Below are 26092 nucleotides of genomic sequence, written 5' to 3' on the forward strand. Positions count from 1 at the left end.
ACTTGGGGCTGCCTAGACTCAAAAGAGAGAAAGGATTCCACCATCTTTATGTATTTCAAAGATGCCACAGGCCATCCCTGTCCAAGACAGAAGGGGTATTGTAGAATTTGGCACTATCTTTGAACACAGGTATAGAGGGAGACACTTGAAAGTGGGGCTGACACGCTATAGCTAATTTTAACAGGCATGTGTAGATATTGCCAAATTCTTAAGTTTCTGAATGACATCATCCTCCCAACAAATTTCTGAAATGGTCTCTTAGCAAAGAGGCATTTCTATTCTAGTGATGTCTTTCTGAGTAAAATGTTGAATCACTCAAAAGATACAGATTAGAAACAGAGGGGAAAAAAAATGCTGTGTGGGAGGGGCAGAGCTTTATAAAACCAGGCATCACCATGTCTGACTCTAAGGACACTCTCGGAAGACTGTTTCCTGTCTGACAGCACCTCAGAGAATAACAAGGTATTTCAGTGATTTCCACGGGCATCTCTATATAATATAGTTTTCATTTTTTCTCTTCTTTCATACTGGTATTATTAACACAATGAAAATTAAAATGGGGGAAGTTTTTAGAGGATGAGTACAAATTTAGTGGTATTTTCTTGTTTAGTCGTTTGTTTAACTTGAAATATTTTAGTTCTATTTGAGTTAAATTTAATGAGATGATCTTGAATCTCAGAAGCCAGCAAATGCCAATGCAACATTAACCAAACCAAAATGTACATTCAAGTTGTGATGTCAATTTTATCAAACAGTTTGAATATGTATATTTTTTTTTACCAGCAGGTGTTTTGACACTGAGTTTGATGGAAATAGCTAGATCAATTAAAATATATTAATTTAAGCATTGAAAGTAGTCTATAAATTGTATATAAATATAATACAAATAAAAAGATGACTCAGTTTTCATCTAAAACAATCAGAAACTGCAGAAATTAAGCAGCAATCTGGATTGGGCCGGTTCAACACCAGAATATATTTATTGAATTTAGTTCAATAATTGGTCAATTTAGTGAAAGAGAAAAATCAGCCAAACTAGTTGTTGGATTGACTGAAATAATAGTCCAACAGATAATCTAATACCCATAAGCAAACACTTATTCATTATGAAAGTCATCAAATAACAAACTGCTTTTAATATTGTAGGGGGAAATGTGTCAATTTTGCACAGGAAGTTTCCTCAAAGTTGTTGTTTTCTCTTTGCTTTCATTGACTTCTGTGGTCAATTTCAAAATATTTGCACTGTGAAGTTACAAAAAAAATTGTTCTAAGTGCCACAGCAAACTGAAATCTAACATCTAGTGCCAAGAAGAAGTTGGAGTGGGGTAGTGTGCCTTGTGGCTCCTCTCAAGTGTTTTGTGACCTGTGCCAAGTTTCAGTGGCACATTTGTCAACTTGTGTTTCAGGAAACAACATAAACATCATGGAGCCCAGCCCCATGTATGCTTTCCATCCATTCTTCCCAATGATGCTATTCAACATTAATTAAGAGCATAAGATTTAGAAGTTAATGAAGTTGTGTAACTTACTCTAGTGTTAAGAAATTTACAACAGCTGTGACCTGTTCTGGGCGATTATGTGATTTCATGGCCCTCCGTGACTTCAACTTTACATTGTCTTAGGCAGATTCCCATCCAAATGTAAGGCATGGACTTGTCCAAGAGTTGGGAAATGCTACATGGGTGCCTTCCTAAATTTCTAAAACTATGAACTTCTCAAACCTCATTTGAAAGGTTTACAGGAGAAGCACCACACTTGGAATCAGGAGGCTGAGGTTCAGTCTAGACTTTGAAACTAACTAGCTGTGCAATTTACATCTTCATATTTTCATTTGTACAACAGGAATTACTAGACTCTATGGGGCAAGGAATTATGCAAAGTAAACAAAACAACGCGGCTGAAGGGATTTGGCAAGTACAAATATAGACATGAAGGTTTTTTTATGTTAACGCACTTAATTGCATCTTTTAAAAATAAAATTTAGACTATTTTTTAAATGAAGTAAATGCACCTGGGACAATTTAATTCTGTTCTTATTTACTTTTTCTCCTTTATAAAGTCACTGATAGTTTTTCTTGACACTCAAATTTTGTTAGTGTCAAAGCGACCAACTATGCAGGTTGTTACAAAGAATTAGGGATAGCAGAAGCCTACATTTACTTTTCTGGCTCCTATATCTTATTTACTTTTTTCACATGGGGATAGAGAAATATTTAATGTATGTTATTAATTCTCAGTTTATTTCCAAAAGGTTAGTGAGATGATTTACAAAAAAGATCTGCTCAGTAAGACTAATTAATTATAAAGACAATTTTAAATTGGTAGAAGGAAGAGGGAGCAAATTGCTGAGCCACTCAAGCTACTCTAACCTCAGTGATGAAGCAAAAGAAAAGGTAGAGTGATCTTTTATTTTTTGAGGAATATTAGCCCTGAGCTAACATCTGCCACCAATCCTCCTCTTTGTGCTGAGGAAGACTGGCCCTGAGTTAACAACCGTGCCCACCTTCCTCTACTTTATATGTGGGATGCCTTCTACAGGATGGCTTGACAAGCGGTGCATAGGTCCCACCCAGGATCTGAATCCACAAATCCGGGGCCACTAAAGCGGAATGTGCAAACTTAACCGCTGCACCACCAGGCCGGCCCACAAGATAAAGTGATTTTCTTTACTTGATAAGCCTTCTAGGAGCATTACAGATTTGCCTCTTTCCTCTTTTTATTTCCTCTTTCCAGTATTTCTCAAACTAGCAGCTTGTCTGAACTCTTCCACATAATAGAGAAGTTAAACATCAGCAGGTGAGGCCGTGTGGGACATTGAATAGCGTGGGTTTCCAAAGCAGACCTAGGCTTGACTCCCCGCACCATTACATACGAACTGTGACCTTATACAAGTTAACTTCTCTGAGCATCAGGATGTAACCTACAAACTGAAGCTAATAGTATCTACCTCATACAGATCTTGTGAAGGTTCAGTGAGAAGAAGAGGTGAGAGAGTTTCAGGGACAAGTTTTACCTAATTTACTATTTTGTCTTGATAAAACAAAATTGAGTGGTATTTCAAATGAGAGATTTTGATACAAATTGCAATCATTTTCTTAAAAAGAAATGCTCATGAACCAAGTGTTCACCTAAGATATCCATGGATCAGGGAGGGAAGTGACTGCTAGCCTTCATTGGGAAGCCCTGCTTTGTGAGCCAAGACAACAGCTGCAGGAAGTGCTTCATCCAGGGACTTCCCCAGCCCCTCCTCAGCTCTGGGAAGCCACTGTCACAAGAAGGTTTCCTGTGAGTGATGAGTGTCAGTATTGTTTAGTATATTTATATATTTTGGTAATTATAGGGTGTTTTAAGCCACAAGGAAAGCATATTATACAGTCAGAAAGATGATAATTGGCCAGTACCAACAGATACCCACACACCTCGGGTGTGTCCAAGCATTTGGCTGCGTGCAGAGCCTTAGGTCATGGAAGGCGTGTCTGCCATTTACCTTCAGATGGTTGACGGGGGTGTGTGTGTGTGTGTGTTTCATATACCCAGCATGATCCCTGCAGTGCTGCCTGGAATTGACTTCTCTGCTAGGGAGTGGCAGGAAAAGAGGGGGCTATTCCAGCACACCCAGTACTGAACTCAGCATAGGAAGCTCTTTTGTAGCAAGGCTGGGTATGTGCATGTGTTTGGGGGTGGAAAAAGGTGGTAAGGGCTGGGTGAAAATACCAACCCTCAAATAGTGAATCTAAGCCACTTCTAGAATCAAGGAATTTGAAAGAAGATTGACCATCTCAACTGGAGCCAACAGGAATATGTGTGCATGTGGCATACATCTGAATACGTGTGTATTTGCCTGTCTGTGTGCTATGAATCTGTGGGTACAGCACAGAGGTTGAGAGCATGACCCTGGAGGCCACTCACCCGGCTTCAGCCTAGTCCTACCCCTGATACTCAAGTGGCACTGCTCACTTTTCTGACCCTGTCTGTGCAGCAGTTTCTTCCTTTGTAAAACAGAAATAGCAGTGCCCTCCTCTTAAGGTTTCGGTAATCGTTAGTACAGTAAAAGGTTTAGAACAGCATCTATTGTACAGTAAGAATTCAATAAATGATATTTATTGTTACTGCTATTATTATCTTTATTGTGATGTGGAGGGTCACTACTCACATATAACTGTTCATTATATCTCAAGATCAGCTATACAATTTGCAGGGTCTGGCGCAAAAGGAACGTGCAGAGTCCCTGGTTTAAAATTGTTAAGAATTTCAAGATGGTGACAGCAGAGCATTGTACCAAGCATGGGGCCCTTTATGGCTACACAGGTCACATGACCATGATGCTGCCCTGCTCTGCTTCACATTGTTCCACGAAGGAAGAATAGAGAGGGCATCCCTGCCCTATGTGTGGTACAGCCTGAACTACTCTGTTGACATCACCCAAAATGTTGTCATCTTTTAGAGCTGTTTTTTTTCTTCCTCACTTTCCTTCTAGGTTGAAACAATGGAAAACCTTTATGTGGCAAACACAATTTTTGCACTCAATTTCTTCAAATATCTGGCAAATACAAACAGCACCCAGAATCTCTTCTTCTCTCCATGGAGCATCTCATCCACCATGGCCATGGTCTACCTGGGTGCCAGGGGCAACACTGCAGACCAGATGGCCAAGGTAAGCTTCTGCTAATGCTCCAAATTAGGACTGGATGATTCCTGAACTCAATTGTAGAATTGCTCTGATGTTACCCTTGAGATGTCTTGACTATAACTATCTTGTCTATAAAGTCAGCAATTACAACACAAGTTCCTCAAATTCAAACTTACAAAACAGCCAAACCACAAAAACCCTCAACTGTAGATAGCAGAAGGCATATCAGAGTTTCTTGTCCTGCAAGGCTGGAAATTGGTAATAGTGACACCATCTCACATTTTAATAATACTATGTTTATACTTTTCAAAGTATTTTGCCTGCTTTATCCCTTTTGGCTTTAAGACAAGTGTCATTTCACGGGTGGGAAACTGGCAGTGTGAATGAAGCAACTTTCCCAGAGTCTCCCAAGGCTGCCTCACTCCTGGTGAAGTTTCTTCCACTGCTCTGCCACTGTGGTGTGTTTGCTCCCCATGTAAAAATTCCTCCCAGTGGTTTTAAGAGAGGGTCATGAAAAGAAAAATAAGTCTCGGAGCTGTGGTCTCCATACCCTTGGAGATGCACGGAGAGCAGTGTGACTTCAGAGAACCTCAGCCACGTTATCAACCCCATGAGGTCATGTCAACAAAATGGGGCCTGGCGTGATGACCGGTCTTCAAAATCAAGGTGGACGGTGTGTGGAGCAGCACTGTGGGTACTTCTATCAAGGCCACTGGCTTCCTTCCTTGGTGAACGGACACAAGTTCAGTCAGGGGACACTTTCACTGAATCTGCCGCCTTGAAAATACATTGAACTACTTCAATTGCACACTGCAATATTCCTATGGAATGAATTCAGCACATTTAAAATTCACATGATCCTATTTCCTAGGTCAGTGACCCAGCCGAGGTCGTCATATGCTGTAATTAAAATTCTTTTATAGTCACATATACACAAACATTCAAATTGGATGCTTTAAGTACAGGCTTTGGTTTCTCACAAGCACACAATGTGCTTTCAGTCACGCCAAAATGCCACGGGCTACTCTCGGGTTTCCCATGAGAAGTACCTGAGTATGTACATATACATATACCCTTCCCAGATACACAGGGACCCATTTCAGATGGGCTTTGTTTGAAGTGGCTCACAGAGAGAGCATTGGTCAATCTCACTCCAGGAGGAGGAGGGATGGCTGCATCACTTTCTGTGTTTGTGGCGGTTTAAACCCTGACTTACAACTCAATTGCTCAACTCTCTGATAGCAGCGACATTTTGCAACACTCCTTCCCCTTTATTTTCTTATTGAAAAAATAGTGAACTGCATTGAAAACTTTAGAAAACATCAGGGTCTTAATTTTTTAAGTGTAAAGGAATCAAAAGCAATATATTTTGAAGGCAAATGCTACATGAAGTACTCTAGGCTGTTAAAGTAAAAAAATTGACTTTGATACCAAAGGAGAATTAACTTATTTGTCACCATGGGCACAATATAGCTTTTCTGTATCTGAAAAGTGCTTCAAGCATATGGAACTATGTAAAGATTTTATATAGTTTTCTTGTAAGTCTGCTGCATGTACATATGTGGATAATTCCTTACTAAAAGGAAAGAGGAGAAGCTCTTTTGCTTGAAGGAAGAAGCACGGACTTTGGGGACAGACCTACCTGTGTTGAGTGGTGGCTCTGCCACTTGCTAGGTGCATGAGTGAAGGCATTTAAACTCTCTGAGGCTCAGTTTTCTCATCTATAAAATGCTATGAAAATGCATAACCCGCAAGACTGTTGTGAGGATTAGAGATAATGTGTAAAGCACCTCTTAGCAGAAGTTGTCACAATAGCTAATGTTTATTAGTGCCTGAGCCAAGCACCTTTCTAAGAACGCAATTTACCCACATACTACAAAATCCTAGGAGGTAGTAGGCGCTATGATTCCCGTACTCATTTTACAGATGAAGAAGTTAGGGCAAGAAGAGACCGCACAGTTGGGAACTGGTGTACCTGGTAAGGGTGGTATGATTGTAGCAGAAAGAGAGGCATAACTGGAAGGCATCCACTCCTACAGAGCACAGGTCTATGAGGTTAGCATGCCAACAAGGACTGTTCTCCCAGCTCTTACGTTTAGGGTAAGGCGCTGACCCACCCAGACTAACCTCCTTTCTGGGCGGTATACCTACCTTGTAATTTTTCCGTGCCTCTGCAAGGCCCAGGGTCACCTCGCCAAAACCCCACCCCTGCAGGGACTTTCACAGTGGTTCTGGAAGGCTTTAGTGCTGACCTGGGACCCCTGATTGAAGGGTCAGTTTCCTTAGAAGGGAGGATAACAGGGGAAGCTGTTACAGGAACATTCTTCTCATATGTGGGGGCAGAGTAGGACCAAATTTTTTGATAGACTATTAGGTAGGACTTATAACATACAGTCTGAGGAGCAGAGAAAGACCCCACAAACCCTGACTCCTCTCCTTCCAGCCCAGAAACTCACCACCTGCTGGACAAGCCTGCCTTTCCCTCATTACCAGAGGCCCCACCATCAATCCATTTGCTAGATAAGCTCCTCCTCACTGTGGGCTCCACGGGGATGGGGAGGTTCCGCAGGACCAATGGGATCCCAAGGATGTTGGAGGCGGAAGGGACGTCTGGGTGGCAGGGCCAGGTTGGGAAGGCTACAGTGTTAGGGGAGGGGACTGAGGCAGCTTCCTAGGAGCCAATCTTTTCCTACCAGCTTCACTGTGTTATCTGGATCTGCTACTTACACTATAAACAGATTCGTATTGTCATCTGACCCATCATCTGTCCCCCGACATGGGTATTAGTTTCTCTCTGTGTGTGAATATCGTTTGTGTAAATGTTTTAGGTGATTCCTGTTAACACTAAGTGACCTGTTTTTATGCTTATGCTGACTTTGGCTTGGAGTTTTTTAACAGATTTAAGTGAATAATACATAAAGATGCTGAGTAGAGCAATAGGTACAAAGTCCCTGGTGAAGCTTATTACTTTCTTCAAAATACTGGCATTTTTTTCAAGGCAATTTATGGGTTGGATGATAATTTAGGGAAGATGTTACAAATCATCTCATAAAAACAAATCATTGTCCAAAATGGCCAGTATATGGATTAGTATGGAGTCTCTCATTTTGTTTCCTGTAAGAGAAATTTCTGTTGGCTGATACTTACTACATATAAAGAGTATCTGTGTTTTTTCCCCACATGCAAAAAGGCAGGGAACTAGACCTAAGACCACTAAGAGGTATCGGATAGCCATTGGTTTAAAATTTAAGTAATTTAGCAGGAAAATGTACCCATTCTCTCTAATTCTAATTGTAGGTGCTTCAGTTTAACAAAGTTATAGTCTGTGATGTCCCCCCAGTGACCCCAGAGGAGTTGACCAGTGGTGAAATCATGCAGCAGGTCCAGCAGGCCACTTATCCTGATGCTATTTTACAGGTATTTAACTCATTCATTCACATTTCTTTTATATTTTATTTTTGGAATCTTCTTGTCTTAAAAATCACAATGTTAGGGAAGGAACCTAGGACAACTTTCCCCATTCACAGAAAGAAAACTAAGACTCAGAGTCCTTAAGTAAATATCCTATGGTCACAGTAAGAAGTAAGGGCAGAGCCAGGGTAGAATCCAGACTTTGTGACTTCTAGGCCCAGACTGTTTCTAAATTCTATCACACCCCTGGCCATTAGTAGGTATGCGTAATTTATTTCAAGACCATGGTAGAGAGTCCTAGAAAACACATGCATAAATACAGCTTTCCAGAGGGGAGGCGGTAAGGAGTAACAAATAATTGAGGAATGGGGAAGGCCAGGACCGATAACTTCGTAAGGGACCACAGACCCTCAATCAATCTATTTATCTATCATCTCTCTATCTCTCTCTCTCTATCATCTATCTATCTATCTATCTATCTATCTATCTATCTATCTATCTATCTATGTGTCTATCATCTGTCTATCTCAAGTAGCAACATCTTTTCTCAATACTCCATTTCCTTAAACACTAGCTATCCACCTACGTTATAGGAACTTGTCATAGATGTGCTCTTATTGGTAAGCAACCTCCATAATCACATTCCTGAGTTAGGTTGTGCGGAGCTTTCTCCCATAGCTTCCTTCATAGGAGCGCTGATGCTCCATCTGCCCGTCACCGGGGAATTATGGGCTAGAGGAGGTGGAGAGGGCCCCTTCAGCATGGAGATTCACCAGGTCTAAATGGACACTTGGCAGTCCATCTGCAGGGCTCTGTCCTCCACTTCACCTGGCCACTGCTGTGACTAACCCCTGTCTGTCCCCGTGCTTACAAACTTCAGGTTGGGGATTGGAATTCTCCTTCACTTTCATGGCTGTCTAAAACCAACATTTTCCAGTGCCCAAACTACCCCTCAATTATAAAATGGGTATTTTTAGAAGTTATGTGAACTCTGTTTAGAACAATTTTAAGGTAATATTTTAATATAATAAAAATTCCTTAGAGACCTTGAGGTTTAGGAAACTGCAAAAGGAGCCTGACTTTTTTCTATGATGTTGGTTACTTCATGGTTAAATCCAATCCATAGGCACAACAAAATTCGAAATGACTAAAAAATTATCTTGTTAGTTTTAATGCACCACATCTATATCAAGAACATTTCCTCAGAGATTCCTCTAAAGTGCCAGAAAAAAGTATACATTAATACAGTATTTTACTAATTAATTAATACAGCAGTGTTGTTTTTAAAAAAATCCCATTGCTTATGAAATATCTTGCTTAGTAGTCCTGTGTTATATAAAGAGAATCTCTCCTTTCTGTTTAAGGCACAAGTTGGAGATAAAATCCATTCATCCTTCCGTTCTCTCATCTCTGCAATCAACACATCCACAGGGGAGTGTTTATTGGAAAGCGCCAGTAAGCTGTTTGGCGAGAAGTCTGCCAAATTCCGGGAAGTAAGTTAAACCTGTAATTGAAATGACAGCGCCCCAAACCTGCAATGACGTCACGTCCAAAGCTGTTCTCTATGATCCATACAGAGAGTCAGAATTCCATGCAGCTTCCCGATAGCTTCCTAAGATATCCCACATGCTCCCTCTGTCGGTGCTTCCTCTCCCTGCTGCAAAATTCCCACTAGATGAGTAGTAAGCACTTAGGAAGAACACAACTGATTTCCAGCACCAGCACTGCTATCCGTCTAGCCCAACCTTTACCCTCAGATTCAGTGTCTACAATGAAAAGAATGCAGGAGGGCAAATAGAATTGGGGATGAGTGTGGGGTAAGCAGGTCAAGAGAGCACTTAGAATCTGCATTCCCTCTTTCAGCCCACCCCGTAGACCCCTTCCCCTACCTCAGTTCCCCCAGTCTTGACCGGAAGCCTGTAATTCACAATTACACCAAGGCTCATTCAGTACATATTCTATGTAACCTTTACCATTTTTCTTGCTTTAAAGGAATACATACAACTCTGTAAGAAATATTACTCTACAGAACCCCAGGCAGTCGACTTCCTAGAACATGCAGAAGAAGCCAGAAAAAAGATTAATTCTTGGGTTGAGACCCAAACCAAAGGTAAAACTAAGGAAATATTTTGTGTTCATTCCACTTAGAAAACTCTGATCTATTTTTTAAAACCATCCCTGGACTTAGCCCTTGCTCCCTTAAAATTCATTCAACCTTAGTTATTTTGGTTAAGGTAATCTTACTCTTATTTAGCTGAGTGGTGTTTTAAATAATTGAGGCCTACTAACAGAAGACATGGTTCAGTACTTAAATAATCTGATTTTGGATATTACCTTAGAATAGAACATGAGAGGAGGCAGACATTTTTCAACATAGGAAATATCAGTGTTGAAATAATTGTGACTGTATATCCACCGTGGACAAAAACAAAGAAAAAGGCTTGACCCTCACCTGAGTGATTGGTGTGAGACTATTGGCAATGGAAGAGGGTGGGATCATAAAATTATTTAACTCTTTCTTCTCTTTCACCATTCAGAGTCAATCTGCTTTCAAGTTCTTTTGGTCTCTGCTTCATCTCTCCTTGATTGTCGAAGCCACTTCTATCATAGTAACTTATGTCCTTAGTTCTTTCTTAAGCTCCTGTCTCCCTTTGTAATTTTTACAAGGACTGAAATGTAATTAAATCATTTATTCATTGTTATTGAATTCAGTCCTTCAGCCAACAATGATTTAGCCACCGCATATTATGTGCCAGACACTGTACGTGGAGAGGAGGATAAAAATGGTAAACAACACAGAATCCAGACCCTGCCATCATGGGACTGATGGTCTAGGGAGACATTCAATCCCATTGGCATTTGCTATCAATGGTGATAGGTGCTTCTACGGGGAAGCACAGGACCCTGCATGGGAGCACATAGGAAAGGTACCTGACTCCAGTGCCCTGATAAGAGGAGACTTCCTGGAATAAGAAACATTTATGTTGTGATTAGGAGGATGGGCTGCAGCTGGCCAGGCAGAGGGCATTGTCTCTGGGGAGAGAGTTCGAGGCAAAGGGCACAGATGTGCAAAGATCCAGAGGTGAGAGACCGTGCTCTCTGGGGAAATGAATGGAGTTTGGTTTGACTGGAGAGTGGAGCTGAAAGGAGGAAATGAAGCTAAAGGGGTGAAGTAACACGTTTATCATGCTAGCCCCACACTAAAATCTCTCTGGGGACCTCCTACTGTGCTCAGCAGAAGATCCTACTCTACCTTGACTTTTGTGTTCTCCATAATCCGACAGACTATACTTGACTACTGCTGACTCCTGAGCTCTCATAAACACATCGCGACCTCCATACTTTCTTTCAATACATTCCTCAACTTCAGAATGTTAAATGGCAATCAGAGTCTTAGTCTTTCCTAGAGGGATCTCCCAACCATGTCTTCATCTTCCCTCTTCTCGACTCCTCTAGTACTTTGTCAGCTTCATGATTCATGTTAACATTTGCCATATATGGCCTTGAACTGTTATTGAACTGACTTTATTTTGTTTGCTTTGCCATCCCACTTAGACTATAGTTATTTTAGAGTAGGGCCAGTATGTTACGCTCCTCCTGTGTCCCCACAAAAATTAGCACAGTCTTTTGATGATAGCTAAAATCCTTCTTTCCTCTAAATTTCCAGGTATTATTATAGGTCTTAAATAACTAATTATTAAATAGTCACATATAGATGGGTTTCTAAGAGGAAAAAAGTAGAGATTATTATGGATGTAGAACTGTTTTGGTATTTCACAGATTTATGAGCTGCTAGGATTGCAATGGTCTTTGAGGATGATTTATCCAAATTGCCACTTTATGGTTGTGGACTCCAAACCCCTGAGGGGCTAACTGCCTCATCTAAGAACCCACTGCCACTTAGCGGTGAGGCTGGGGTTCCCTCTTCTTCTGATCTTCCGTCTAACTCTGGAAGTCTTCATCTGGATGTTTAAAGAGTTTGATGATAACGCAAAAAAGTGGATCTTTATTTAACTCATGTTTAAAACATTGTTCCAAGCAATAGTTTGGTGTCTTGATTTTTTAGCTACGATAATGGGAAAAAGCACATAAATTAAGTTCTATAAAATTTAAAAAATACTTTTGTTTTTCTGAAAATAGTTGATCTGCTTTAGTTCTTAATTTTCATTACCAATTTTTAAATTACTGTCCTAAAATATTGACAAACCACTGACACAAAGGAAGCAGGGAAAGTGAAGATTCACGGAAGTGAAAGTAAAAACGGAGTGCAAAGTTAGAGACACACGACAGTTTTGTTTTTTGAAGAACAGGATGAATTGTTTTTCTCTTTAAGCTTCATGTTGCATGGCTGTAAGTGAATCAGTTGTATTGCCAAAATGCCAAGTAGTCATTGGGCTGATTGTTTTACCAAATTTTACAATAATTTGAGAGAATTTTCTGTTTTATTTGTTATGATCAAATACTAGTTTTGTCATATGCATCACAAAGTTAAAGAAAACATTAGTAGATTTCAATGGTAACCAAGAATTTTAAGTGCCTGGGGATGTATTGAATGGAGATAGTGAATGTATGCATTGACGGTGGTCAGACTACAGCGACCTTTTTACTAGAGTCCTGTATCTATCTGTAGGATTGGGAGGTGCTGAACTAAGAAGACAGAATCCTGATTAGCTTACCAGCACTGTGACCTCGGGAGGATTGCTAACCTCTCTCACCATGGTGTCCTTTTGTGTAAAAGGACACTAATAACACCAAATAAAATAGCTGTGAGGATTATATACAATAATGTACTTAGTGGCTGAAATATTGCAGAGCAGGTATTCACTATAAATGGGCTGTTTCTTAAATCAACTTTATCTTTTAAAAAACTATCACACTTGGATGTTATCATTTCTGAGACCTTTCTCCGGCTCACTCATTTACTCTGTTCTCTGTTTTGTCATAGCACTTTGCATTATTTAGCTCTATTATAGAACTTATCACACATTGTTTTACAGTGTTTTCCAACTGATTTTGAAAGTCTCTTCCAATATTCTCAGCCTTACGAGGACAATTCTTGCTTTCTCCCCTCTTGTATCTGCACTATTCCTCGTGTAGGTCTAGGCCTAGCACAGCTTCCCAAAAAGTGTTGTTGAATGAATCAGTGAGTAGGACCCACAGACGGTCCAGACCAGGTCTAGAAGGAGCACTAAGTGACATACTATACAAAGGCACTGTTATCCTTAAGAGACTCCCTTTCACTCCCATCTGAACTGAATAACTTCATACAACTACAAATCTTTGAGAAAACAGTAGAAAATGAAGTGAAAATCTCCTCTCCAAGTTTGATAGTCATTCTAAATTTCAAATGCATTACTTCTTCATTTTCTCTCAGATTTTGCAAACCTGAGAAATTTGGTCTGAGTTTTACTTATGCTTTAAATAAATCCAGAGAAAAACTTGAGCTTGAAGATAAATCTCTCTGCAGAGTTTGACAAATGTGGGTGCTGGGTTTGAGGGCAACTCAAAAGATTCAAGAAATCATAATAACTTAACAGCTCTTTATCGTGAAACCTAAACATATGTCATGTTCTTCACAGGCAAAATCTCAAAGTTACTACCACAAGGTTCTGTAGATGGGGACACCAGGATGGTCTTGGTGAATGCTGTCTACTTCAAAGGAAAGTGGAAAACTCCATTTCAGAAGAAATTAAATGGGCTTTATCCTTTCCGTGTGAACTCGGTATGAGACAACAAGCCACATTTTCCTAACATATATTTTAGGACCTTAGACAAGAAAGAGAAAGAATTAGAGACGACGCATTGATGCTCATACATGACTTGCTAGTTATGTTACGCACACTGGACAGTTGATTGACTTTTTCAAGTTACTGAATATCATTCAGGAATTTTTTGAGAAGCCACATGAGCAGTGGTGAAAGACCATGGGCTTTATAATTCACAATCCTGGACTCGATGTAGGCTCTACCACTCACCAGCTATGACTTTACTTGTGTTTGATGCATTACATGTTTTGATCTGTAAAACTGGGATAATAATAACATCCAACTCAAAATGTTGTTGTAAAGATTCAATGAAATTTAGCAGAGTTCTTGACCCATAGTAGGTACTGAACAAATGTTTTAGTATTATTACTATTATCGTCCATCTTATGAGTAATGGGTGTAATCTTGAAAGCTAATAAGATCAGAGCCATTGTAAGGGTATACAAATAACTTATTTTGTTGACTTTAAAAAACATATTTCTTCAACACTTAAGCAGAACCCATTCTCTTTTATGTCTAATTGTAAATCTCTTGACATCTTAGTATCAACTTTCATAGTTTACTTTTTAATAATTTTAGATTCGGCGTAAACCTGTACAGATGATGTACTTGCGTGAAAAGCTGAACATTGGATACATAGGAGACCTAAAGACTCAGATTTTAGAACTTCCATATGCTGGAGATATCAGCATGTTCCTGTTGCTTCCAGATGAAATTACTGACGTGTCCACTGGCTTGGAGTTGGTAAGCCTTTCCAACTTTAACTGTTTTAGACTTCTGGGGCTAAACTTACCTGTCACGGTGAATGTATCTACACCTTTGGAAATGATGTGCAAAAATAAAAAAATATATGAGTTGCGGCTGGCCCGGTGGCATGGCAAAGTTCACATGCTCCGTTTCGGTGGCTCAGGGTTTGCCAGTTCAGATCCTGGATGCAGACATGCACGGCTTATCCAGCCATGCTGTGGCAGGTGTCCCACATATAAAATAGGGGAAGATGGGCACAGATGTTAGCTCAGGGCCAATATTCCTCAGCAAAAAGAGGAGGATTGGCGGTGGATGTTAGCTCAGGACTAATCTGCCTCAAAAAAAAAAAAATGTGAGTTGAGAGTAAACGTAACATGTCTCAAACATACATGCTACCTTCTTGCCAAAGTTTTACCAATCTAGTCAATTTTTTTGTCACCCGCAATACGGTAAAGTTAAAGTCACTGATTTTTAACATAGACTTAGAAGTTGTTTTCCTTCTCTTCTAAGCGCTCAGTGGTTCTGTTTTTTTGTTTGTTTATTTGTAGCTGGAAAGTGAAATAACCTATGACAAACTCAACAAGTGGACCAGCAAAGACACAATGGCTGAAGATGACGTGGAGGTGTTTGTCCCACAGTTCAAATTAGAAGAGCATTATGAACTCAAATCCATTCTGAGAAGAATGGGCATGGATGATGCCTTCAACGAGGGCCAGGCTAATTTCTCAGGCATGTCAGAAAGAAACGACCTGTTTCTGTCTGAAGTGTTCCATCAAGCCACGGTGGATGTTAACGAGGAGGGCACTGAAGCAGCTGCTGGCACTGGGGCCATTATGTCAGGGAGAACTGGCCATGGAGGCCCACAGTTTGTGGCAGATCAGCCCTTCCTCTTCTTTATCATGCACAAAATAACCAAGAACATCCTCTTTTTTGGCAGATTTGCCTCACCCTAAAATTGAAAGGTTCTGTTTCTGCACAGGATTTTGTAATACGAGCTATAAGCCTCAGATTTGCTCTAGTGCCCAAAATTTAGAGACTTTTTCTATATATTTCTGTTTTTCTGAACCTCTATTACCCCCTAAATATAAATACAGAAATAACTAGACAACTGTCAATCACAGCATTAGCAACCCTATTAATCCTTTGATCTAAAATGGGATTATGTCCCATTTAGTTCTTCCTTACTCTTAGTTTATTTTATAGCATTATCTTTTGCTGTATTATTTATTATTTTGTAAAATGGTTTTTTAATTGTTGTTCACTATTTAATGAGGCTGATACCATTACAAAGCAGGTGATCAGTTATTTTTGTTTCTAAGGAAATGCATTTATTTGTTCTTATCATGAAGGATCAGTAGGTGTCCTCTGTGCCCGTTTATAATAAAAATCTAGAAGAAAGTATTGAACAACAAGGAAATATATATTTGCATTTCTAGCATTATGTATCACATAGATGTGTCAGTAACTTATGTAAAATCACAAATATACAATAAATAAACATGTTTCACACAACCATTTATTTGTTGTCATTTTATTAGGTCTTCAGATCATAAGACCTGTTATATCTTGATTCTCAGGAATCAGGCATTATGGTTCATTTGTGGGAAGGAAGAAAAAATAGACAGAATAAAGGAACCAAGGAGATAACCAAACCTCTTGCAAGGAGCCATAGTGTTGGGGGTGGGATGATGTTATGTGAAAAATGCTTTAGAGCTTAGAGCTGCCTTCTCACACCAGTAAAAGGCATAGCAATTCAGAATAGTTTGGATCAGAGTCCCTCGGGGACACTCATGTTTAAACCTCAAGAACATCAAGAATAAGCCTCAAGTCCAGTGGTCCAGACATAGAATCAAGGTCACAGTCACTGAGCTGACAGTTCAGAGGAGTGGAGATGGGCTGGGTGCAAGAGCAGGAGGGGAAACACAAGATGGCTTCTTTTAAAGGCGTTTGGTTCAAATAGCACTGAATACTTTTGAGTGAACATAACAGAAGTGCTGAGAGCTAAGGCAGATCCGAGGTTTGGAGAGTCTGAGCTCGCTGCAGGGTCTGGCTGCAGAAGTGTGGCTGGATCCTGGAAATGCACCTCAGTCATCACCCTCCTTGTGGCGGAAGGTGGGGATGGATGACCCCCTGGAGCGTGGTGGCTAAAGAGGTAGCCTCAGGACCTTGACTCCAAATCCCAGTTCTAACACTTACAAGTCTAACCATGGGCGAGGAGTGGTGCTTTGTCACGCTTCGGTTTTCTTTCAGTGTAAGCTGGGAAGATAATGCTTTCCTCGTAAGGCTGCTATGATGATCAAATGAATTCATACATAAGCAATTGAAAGAATGCTTAGCATATACAGTATTTAACAAATAATAGTGATTATGATTATTATCTTTGTCAGTAACAAAACTGTCTCACTTTCAGCTGATCAAACATGGAATCCCAGAAAATTATTCAGTTAATTTTTTAAGGCTGGAATTGTGATTTTTTTCCCCCTTTAATCAGATATTCATAAAAATTGGGGCGGTTCTTGCTTCTTGCATTCTTCTTCTTACTTTTAGATTCATTTTTCTATGTAGTTCAATAATTCATTCAGCAAGTCAACAGGTAGCAGCTTTCTGAATCACTGTGAATCTTAAGATATCCATATTTCTCTCTCGTTATTGAATTAGAGCATGAGCATAGAATTCTAGGTTCGGAGCACTCTTCAGCACTTTAAGGGGAAGATTTTTCTATCTTCTGGCACCAAAGTTGCTGATGGGAAAGTTGATATCAAGATAATTCTTGCTGCTGATAATTTTAATAATTTTCTCTTTATTCTTGATGATGTTCCTGATATTTCATTGCATTAAGGGTAATTTTTAAATTGTTTTTTAAAATTTATCTTGCTTATCAGCAGATTTTTTTTCCATCTGGAAACTTGCATATTGCTTCACTTCTGGGAAAGTCTCGGTCATCGCTATGGACTGAATGTTTGTGTCCCCCTAATAGATATATTGAAATCCTAATTCCCAGTGTGATGGTACTTGGAAGTGGGGCCTATGGGAGGGAATTAGGGTTAGCTTAGATCATGAGGGTGGAATCCTCCTGATAAATTCGTGCCCTTACAAGGAGAAGAAGGGACCAGAGCTTCCTCTTTCCACCATATGTGGACACAGAGAGTAGGCAGCCATCTGAACCAAGAAGAGAGCCCTCACCGAGAATCCAACTATGCTGGCACCCTGATCTCATGCTTCCAGCTTCCAGAACTGTAAAAAATAAATGTTTGCTGTTTAAGCCACCCAAGCTATGGTACTTTGTTACAGCAACCCAAATTGAATAAGACAGCCATGCCATTATCCACTCAGTTGTCTCTGCCCCACTCTATTGACTTTCTTCCAGATTCCTATTAGAATAACACTGATGCACCTGGAGTTCTTCTCTCTGTTTCAACAAATTTTTGAATGCCTACTAAAGTCATTCAGTCTAAACATTAAATATCATAAAAGGACTAGAACAAAAATTCTTCCTCCCACCCCAGTTCCCCATTCATTTAGTTCATATTCTTCCATCCCCACTAGTAATAACTGTACATATTACTAAATACACATAGGACAGGCCATAAATAACAACAAACAAAATTATGCTAACGGTATTATATTGTTAACCTAAGATATTATTATCTCTTTCTTCCCCCTCCCCAACAGGCACCAAAATAATGGGCAATTATGATTTTATTGATGTAGGTAGTATATCTATGTGTAAGGATTTTAATCAAGAGCTAAGTGAGGAAGAAATCTGGAGAAGGTTTTGGGGGGAAAAAAATGAGTAAAACTTAGTCTGTGACTTTAAAGAAGATGGAACAATTTCTTGGCTGGTTCAGAAGAATCTACATTGACGCATTTAATGCAAGATAAGTAACTGGAGCAAGTCTCCACGCTGTGCAGTGACGCAGCACAAGCCATTCTCTGGTGAACCACTGTGACTCAAGATGAGCAGTCCCTCTATCTAGAGCCTCCTTATGACAGTTTCAGCTAATAATAGTCTGGAGGCATCCTTGGATAATAATATCTGCTCAGCACACGTCAGTCAGGCAGGCCTCACAGGATTTCCTACCACAAGTCACATTTTCTGGTGAAATCCAGAGAAACATTCTGCTCTAGGTTCCACACCGACATTCAAATATTAAACTCTGAGCCAGTTTACCAGAAGATATGTGTGCCTCTATGAAGGGACAAATGGAAACTACATGAAGAAAAACATACCAAATATATTATAAACAAATAGGCTCTGCTTTTCCCTTAATCCCTTCTGGATTGTTTCTCCATTCCCATCCGTCTCTTCACACCCTCCTCTGTTCCTTGAAGCACATGCATGCTGTGGTAGAAAATGAGACTATAAAGTATTGTTTTCCTTCCTAGTAAATATGGAGGAGTGAGGGAACACTCACAGGGAGAAATAAAAGAGAACCAGAAAATGATGAACCAACATCTGACTCAGTGACTGTATCTAAAACACTGATCTAGACCTCTTGTCCCTGGGGTGGGGAGAATGGACATCTCACTCATTGGAGTTACGCTTAGGGTTCTATACCAAAACTCCAAATGAGAAGAGTAACCTTAACAGTTTAACAGTAAATACTTCACCAATAATATTTTCCATTTCATTGCCCATTATTAATCCACTAATTTTGAGCTCTTTCTTTTTTGGTTTTTTAAAGAAAGATCTATTGGGAGAAGCACTCTAATTGTTGCCAGTTGGCAGACTAGAGAGGAGATCAAGCAAGGAAACTGTGAATTACGATTTGTCAGAATTCAGGTTTTGACATGTGAACAGACATGGAAAATGTGAGTAATTAAATAATTTAGGCAGAATCTTAATCTTCTATCTCTTTGTCTTTTTATTTGAGCTTCTGGCCAAGATAAACCTGAAAAGAAGAGTGTACAGTCTTGCGAATATGGATCAAAGGGTGGGGCTAAGAAGAAGGAGGTGCTAGAATTTTTTTTAAATTTCTACAGTTAAAAGTTACTTAACTCAGCCACAATCCCTCTATCTTACTGAAGAAGCAAATTGCCAATCCTGTTCCGGTGGAAGAAAACAAGGTATTGTAAACACTTCTTCTTAAAATGTTTATTTATGTTTTCCTTCTTTGTTGAAGTGCCTAGCTAAATAACAAATGATCAGGAACCTCCAAAACAGAAATAATAGATAAAGTTTCAACCCCCATGAATTCTGTGCCAGTCAGAGAGATTTAACCTTGAGCTGGTTAAAAGTCTGTACTAGAAAGAGCGTTAAGAGGGAGAGAGCATTCATTTCCAAAGAAGGTAAATTGTTTTGCCAGGAATTGTGAGACAATGAATGGAGTTTCCTCCAGTCACATTTCTGGATTTGTTACCTCTGTATCTGTCAACATCGGCAAAGAGACATAGACCATTCTCAGAATAATTGAGCCAAAACCCTTCTAACTCTTCAGCAGAGTGGGCTTGGCAACATGAATTTGACCCTGGTCATTAATGTATGGAGCTAATGGTTTGACTCTTTACCCCTCATCCCCACCCAATGTTACCCAACCTGAAGTAAGTTCGCTCACCTGTTGCACAGCAAGCCAATTTCTGACACCGGGTGTGGTGGAAGAAAGTAGGAATTTATTTTTGCACAGCGCTGAGCAAGGAGAGAGGGCAGCCAATGCTGAAATCCCAAACTCCCCAAAAAGCTAAAAGGAAGCGTTTTTATTTGGGGTTTTAGATAGGGGAGGGGGAGCATATGGCCTTGCTGATCGGAGCTTTCCCACCAGCCTGTCTTTGGCCTTGAGACACTTGCAGAGAGGATGGAGCCCGTGACCTTGCTGGTCAGCAGCTTTCCCACCAGCCTGATCTCTTTGTGGGGAGGAGATAATCCAGGTGCTTGTCCTTAATGGCATCTGTCTCCATGGAGGATAGTGGATTCTGGAGCCAGGAAGCCAGAGTGTTTGGGTTTTAACCCCGTATATGCTGGGTTTAATGTGGGGAAACTGATATCAGGGTCAGTATCACCAACATTCAGTCCTGGCCACCATTCCATGAGCCATTAGCTTTCTTCCATGGAATAGCCTAAGTCCTGGCTGCCCCCACCTTATAGCCGGTGCCCATCATAAAACACCCCAAACTATTACTTCCCTAAAATGGCTTTAGGTGAATATAGAAGTGCTGGGGAGAGATGTCATCTTCTGAAATGCACACCTCTGTGAAGTGGGTAATATCATCAGTATCTTCAGGAAGTCAAGAGGCCTTGGCTATTTTTTTATGGAAAAGGGGATGAAAATCCTTCCCACTGCCTCCTCCTGCTCATTGTCATCCCTCTTGTCTTCCTTCTCCTGTTCATCCTCTTTCATGACCCAATCCTTACCTTTATCATTAAAATCTTAAAGACAACTAAATACAATGACCAAAGCAATTGTATTCAGAATCTGGAGAATGGGAGTACTGTGATAACTCTGCTATTAGCAAGCCTTGCCCGTTAGTCAGCACATGTAACCGCTCCAGGCACTGTTTCCCAGCAGTTAAGTGAGTCAACTGGATTAGAGGGATTCCAGGTTCTTTCCAACTCTAATATGCTAAGAGTGTGTGTGTCTAGGAGGAGATACTTTGATGAGTGACACTATCCTTGTCTTACTCTCATAGTTGTCTCGCTTCTCCCCTAAGCGCCTTCACAGACCGAGATTTTACATATATATGTATTTATTTACCTAAACTGATATATCTTATATCCATGCACCTGTTGAGAGCCCCTGAAAATTGCAAAAGAGCAGTTCATTCTGAAAATGGCACACTAGGCTTCTGAGCTGGACATTTGTAGTCTTCTCTGAAAAGATCATTGTCCAATCCTTGTATGGACAAATTATGTCCTATAAAATCTCATTCCAATATTCTGCATCCTTCAGAAAGCACTTTTTACTGTTGGGTTAAATTTTACTAATGACTACATTACTGTAAATCTCTTTAGGGAAAAAAAAAGGAAAGGCAGGAATGTTTCCTCTTCTATGTTCTGGGCTACATCTGGACATATTAATACTGTCATTAATGAGAGATAACTAGATAGTAACTTTTCACAAGAAAGTGGCTCTTTCATTAGAGAGATTTATTGTTTTCAGGAATTTTTAACAAGTAATTAAACTCTAGAATAACCATAAACCACAGGTAGATAAAAATCTCAGGCCCTAAGATGGTGCTGTCTCCTTTCTTCCCTTTACCATGAGTAAGGTTTGGCTACAGACTCAAGCATTTTCCACAGAATCTAGTTCACGAGTTCTAACAAGGTAAAGTTTAATATGTAGACAGTAAACAAAGCAATATTTCAATGACTATAGCCCTAAAGGAAATAGAGACGTTATTTCCAAGATCTGTCAAGGATTGGATAACAAGAAAAATTACTCACAGGTAAGTTTCAAATATTTTATGAAGGTGTGGAATTATTACAAAACTAGAATTATTTTTTTCTTTAATCAATTGTTTGCCTAGGATTATTACTAGTTTCTGGAATTCAACAGGGGCGTGATTGAGAGGCTGGGAAACTGTTTTGTTAAGTGTAAGCCTATGGCTGGCGGGATTTCAACAGTATCACTGTTAATCCAAGTTACGATGAAACCAAAACTTTGTCTGCACATGTCTCCCCTTTGATTCAACTATTTAACTAGACAGAACTCCCGACCTTTCTAATGTTCTTATTCTAGGCTTCTCAGAGGGCCAGGTGATGTCAGGGGAAGGCCAAGTTCTATACGACATTGACACTAATGGCACATTCTAGGCCCAGGAATTTGATTTATTTTTGGTCATTTAACAAGTTTGAGAAATTAGTTGGCTATAAAATGACCACAGATTGAACCAGCTATTTCTTTGATAGAGACTCAATCTTAAAAGATTTAAATAAAAATGTCAGAGTAATTAGAGGTGAAATTTAGAAGTTGAATATCAAAAAAATGAGACAACCTGAGTGCCAAGAAGACCAGTTTCAGAGGGTTTTGAGCGAGTGAGAATAAAGGCAAAAGAGTCTTGACTTCTCTACTTCTCTATAAGCATTTCCCACTAAATTGTGCATGATTTCAAGTCTAAATACATAAAAAAAGGTAGCGAGAGCCCAAGAAATGAGCATTACAAACAAGTATTTATAAGTATCCATTTTGTGCAAAGTTCTGAGCTAGATGTTGTCCTCGGGATGTACAAAGCGGCGTAAGACAGTTCTGCTCTCAAGGAACTTACCCTACAGTTGGAAAGATATAAACATGAAAACAGAACTAGTAGTGCGATCAGTGTGAAGCAAGTAGCAAAACTATGTTGTGGGACTTGGGTGGCAGACATGGTCCTGTGCACCCAAAACATCAGGAAAAGCTTCCAGAGGAAAAAAAGGAATTTGAACAGACTTAAATTTCAATGGAATAAAGGAGGATAAAGGCATTCCAGAAACCAAGAGTATCACATATAAATGTGTAAAGGAATAAATAAAGTTAAAAAACATAAAATATGTATGGAAGATGAGTGAGAAAAATACAATGTGGAAAAGATGTATAATTATTTCTAATTTACTATGTAAAGTCAGAAGCCGCTTGGTATATTGAAAAGAAGCACTGGGCTGAGAGAGCACTGGGCTGGTTCCAAGGCCATTTTTACTGCGGCATTCCCAAGAAGGAGCTGCTAACAGACCAGAATCCAATCGTTCTCTGATGTGCTAGCACTAAAATTTGAGGCAATTCTCTTAAACTCTCTGGATTTCAGTTTTCCGATATATAAAATAATAATATTGGAGTAGAATTTTCCTAAAGTCCATTGGGGTCTAAAGAATACACACACACACACACACACATATATACACATGATACATACAATTTCATATGCATACATATATGGATGGATTATATTTTAACGATTATGTATATATAATCAAATTGGATAATATATATTTTTGTCATTTCAATGAAGGATGATTAAAACAACAATTGTGTAAGCCTACAAATTCTTTCGCAAAAGTGAAATGAATGGAAAAGGTTATTAACATGTTCTCTATCTCTGCTTTATTTTCTTAGGTTTTCCCAATGGATTCTTTAGCAAAATCAATCAACCAATTTGCCCTTGAATTTAGCAAGAAGCTAGCTGAATCTGCTGAGGGTAAAAATATTTTCTTTTCTCCCTGGGGCATCTCAACCTCATTGGCCATGGTGTACTTGGGCGCCAAAGGGACCACTGCAGCCCAAATGGCCCAGGTGAGTGGGAAGGGTCAATCATCCTATGCTGCCTTGAAACAAAATGTTTTCTTTACTTTGCATCTTCATTTTTCTCCTGAGATCCAAATAGCCAACATTTTACAACTATATCCTCTAAAACAAAAGATACACTTTGAAAAATTTTCTAGACCATAAAAAGAAGTCTGGGAAAGGCAATCAATTTGAAAACTGTTGATAAGAAAGCCACTTAAGATTCTGTGTTCTCTAGCAAAATCAGATGGAGAGATGATGAAGTTATCAACAATTTTATTTTGATTATTAAAATATTTCAAGTAGTTATGGAGCAAGCTTTAAATGATAGAGTTAGTCATCATCTTTCTAATCTCAGAAGGATTTTCTTGAAGACACAAACCCAAAAATCATGTGAATTCTGTTCCTCTTGCTTTGTTTGGTTGTCTGGATGAATTAAAGAGCCCATGAGGGGGCCCGGCTCCACGGCATAGTGGTTAAGTCCAGCGTGCTCCATTTCAGCAGCCCAGGTTCACCGGTTTGGATCCTAGGTATGGATCTACACCACTCATCAAGTTGTGACAGAAGATCAGCACCAGATATTCACTCCGAGCTAATCTTCCTCACCAAAAATAAACAAATTAAAAAAAAGTAAAGAGTCCATTAGGAATGTTAAAAATAGAAAAATAATAGTATTGTATAAGCAATTATTAATTTTCTGTAAGCATCCTCAAAACATAATGTGTGCACAGCCATAGATAGCAAAATATACAATAAAATAGCCGTATGTATATGTATTTATCTATATATATGCATGTATAAACATATAAATAGACACACGTGTGTTTTAAATAAAAATAAAAACAGGAAAGAGTAAGCTAGCCTTAAATTACATAACAAGTGAAAGGCCAAGTGACAGAATTTCCACCCAAGAGGGTGCCCTCTGTGCCAAGTGTGGAAATGGGCACAGCCAGCAATGCTGAGTAAGACAGGCAGAATATATATTCTGTCAATTTGGACCTAGGATATTGCCTTATTCTTGTAGTTCACAGGATATTGTGTGGTTTAAAACAAAAATATCCTGGTTCACAACTAGTTAATAACTGGTTAATTATTAAAAGGCTCACACGGGAGCAGACCTGGTGGAGCAGCACTTAAGTTTGTGTGCTCGGCTTCAGTGGCCCGGGGTTTGCAGGCTCAGATCCTGGGTGCAGACATGTGCACCACTTACCAAGCCATGCTGTGGTGGGCGTCCCACATATAAAGTGGAGGAGGATGGGCACAGATGTTAGCTCAGGGCCAGTCTTCCTTAGCAAAAAAGAGAAGGATTGGAGGAGTATGTTAGCTCAGGGCTAATCTTCCTCAAAAAACAAAAAAGCCAAAAAACGCTTAACCATTAATATGATAGATTTAATCTTAGATGGATACCAATTTGGCCTCATTTCATCTAAATATATTGCTGAGTGTTGTTTGCCCTTGTTTTATTTAACATTTATTTAAATACTAACAGCTTCAGTTTGCAATTGAGACTAATGAGTTGCCTGTGCATCTTTTTTTCTATGGTAAATGGTCCCTGTTCTAGCACCACTTTTCAGCACAAGCGTTGGTAAAATAGACTTTATTCCTTATTGTGAGCCGGGTCCGGGATGTGGGAGGTGGAATTGTTGCCTTGTTTTCCACTGTTGTACAGTTCAGGGGAAACAAGGATGTCCACATCCCTTCTGTTAACTTTCAAATGAAACTCTAGTGTAAACACAGAGAAGGTGTCTATATGTCAAGTGGTGGTAGACGATGAGAACTGAAGTATTAACCCAGAAAAGACAATTAAAACCTCTGAATTTTCCAGAGAATTGGGGCAATGGCAGCTTTTGCTTAAATTGCTAAATGATGGTCTCAATTGAACACCTAGCCTTCCTTTCAAAAAACAACCATAGACAAAAATGAAACTTGGAAAACAAGGCACTCTAAGGGTATTCCCAACATCTTCCTAATATCCTACAAAAAGTATTAAAATAAAGTCTAGCAACCTAAATTATACTTTAAAAAATTTATTTAAAGGTAGCTCTTGACTTACTCTATTAGTTCAGCTAACACACCATTTAAGTCAAATCAGATCCCCAGTTAGTTAATTAGATGTTCTATAGCTTTAAGGATGATTGACTTGTATTTACCCATGTGTATTTCATATGATTACTCGCCTGCAAAGTGCGCTTACGTACTGTCTTTTTATTAAAATCACAGGTGCTTCAGTTTAACAGAGACCAGGACATCAAAAGTTTTCATGAAAGTGAAAAGAAAATGAAAATGGTATATCTTATATTTTAATATCTATTTAATATAAGGAGAAAGCACTTTTAGCACACGTATTTTAG

At 39.4% G+C, this 26092-nt stretch overlaps 2 protein-coding genes and 2 long non-coding RNA genes across 5 annotated transcripts in view; 2 read left to right on the forward strand and 2 right to left on the reverse strand.

The window, feature by feature from the left end:
• Window positions 1-16065, forward strand: SERPINB2 (serpin family B member 2). Its single transcript, XM_008523375.2, has 8 exons — window positions 1-462; window positions 4478-4654; window positions 7928-8047; window positions 9406-9534; window positions 10034-10151; window positions 13621-13763; window positions 14386-14550; window positions 15102-16065. The coding sequence occupies exons 2-8, from the start codon at window positions 4487-4489 to the stop codon at window positions 15504-15506; spliced, it is 1248 nt and encodes a 415-aa protein (XP_008521597.2). The 5' UTR covers window positions 1-462; window positions 4478-4486; the 3' UTR covers window positions 15507-16065.
• LOC103553010 (uncharacterized) overlaps window positions 1-26092 on the reverse strand; it is a 92304-nt gene that overhangs the window by 42776 nt on the left and 23436 nt on the right. Inside the window, exon 3 of one of the 2 annotated variants that reach the window (XR_545370.2) lies at window positions 24001-24338. The exons of the other annotated variant lie outside the window; for it this stretch is intronic. This is a non-coding gene — a long non-coding RNA (uncharacterized lncRNA). Of the gene's footprint in view, window positions 1-24000; window positions 24339-26092 lie in introns of those variants that run through there. 2 annotated transcript variants of the gene reach the window in all.
• Window positions 15797-20225, reverse strand: LOC139084588 (uncharacterized). Its single transcript, XR_011542086.1, has 2 exons — window positions 20109-20225; window positions 15797-17787 (listed from the first exon to the last, which is right to left on the reverse strand). It is a non-coding gene; the product is annotated as an uncharacterized lncRNA (long non-coding RNA).
• Window positions 18551-26092, forward strand: part of SERPINB10 (serpin family B member 10) — a 26583-nt gene continuing 19041 nt past the window's right edge. Inside the window, exons 1-3 of the mRNA XM_070627836.1 lie at window positions 18551-19620; window positions 23574-23750; window positions 25962-26027. Of these exons, the coding sequence (XP_070483937.1) occupies window positions 23583-23750; window positions 25962-26027 (234 nt within the window). The 5' untranslated portion in view covers window positions 18551-19620; window positions 23574-23582. The remainder of the gene's footprint in view (window positions 19621-23573; window positions 23751-25961; window positions 26028-26092) is intronic.

Source organism: Equus przewalskii, chromosome 7, assembly GCF_037783145.1.
Source record: "Equus przewalskii isolate Varuska chromosome 7, EquPr2, whole genome shotgun sequence".
NCBI lineage: Eukaryota > Metazoa > Chordata > Mammalia > Perissodactyla > Equidae > Equus > Equus przewalskii.

Coding starts and splice junctions, on each gene's coding strand:
- SERPINB2 (XM_008523375.2), top strand. CDS start 4,487: ATGGAAAACCTTTATGTGGCAAACACAATTTTTGCACTCAATTTCTTC. Junction 10,152..13,620: donor GGTTGAGACCCAAACCAAAG/GTAAAACTAAGG, acceptor TGTTCTTCACAG/GCAAAATCTCAAAGTTACTA. Junction 13,764..14,385: donor ATCCTTTCCGTGTGAACTCG/GTATGAGACAAC, acceptor TAATAATTTTAG/ATTCGGCGTAAACCTGTACA.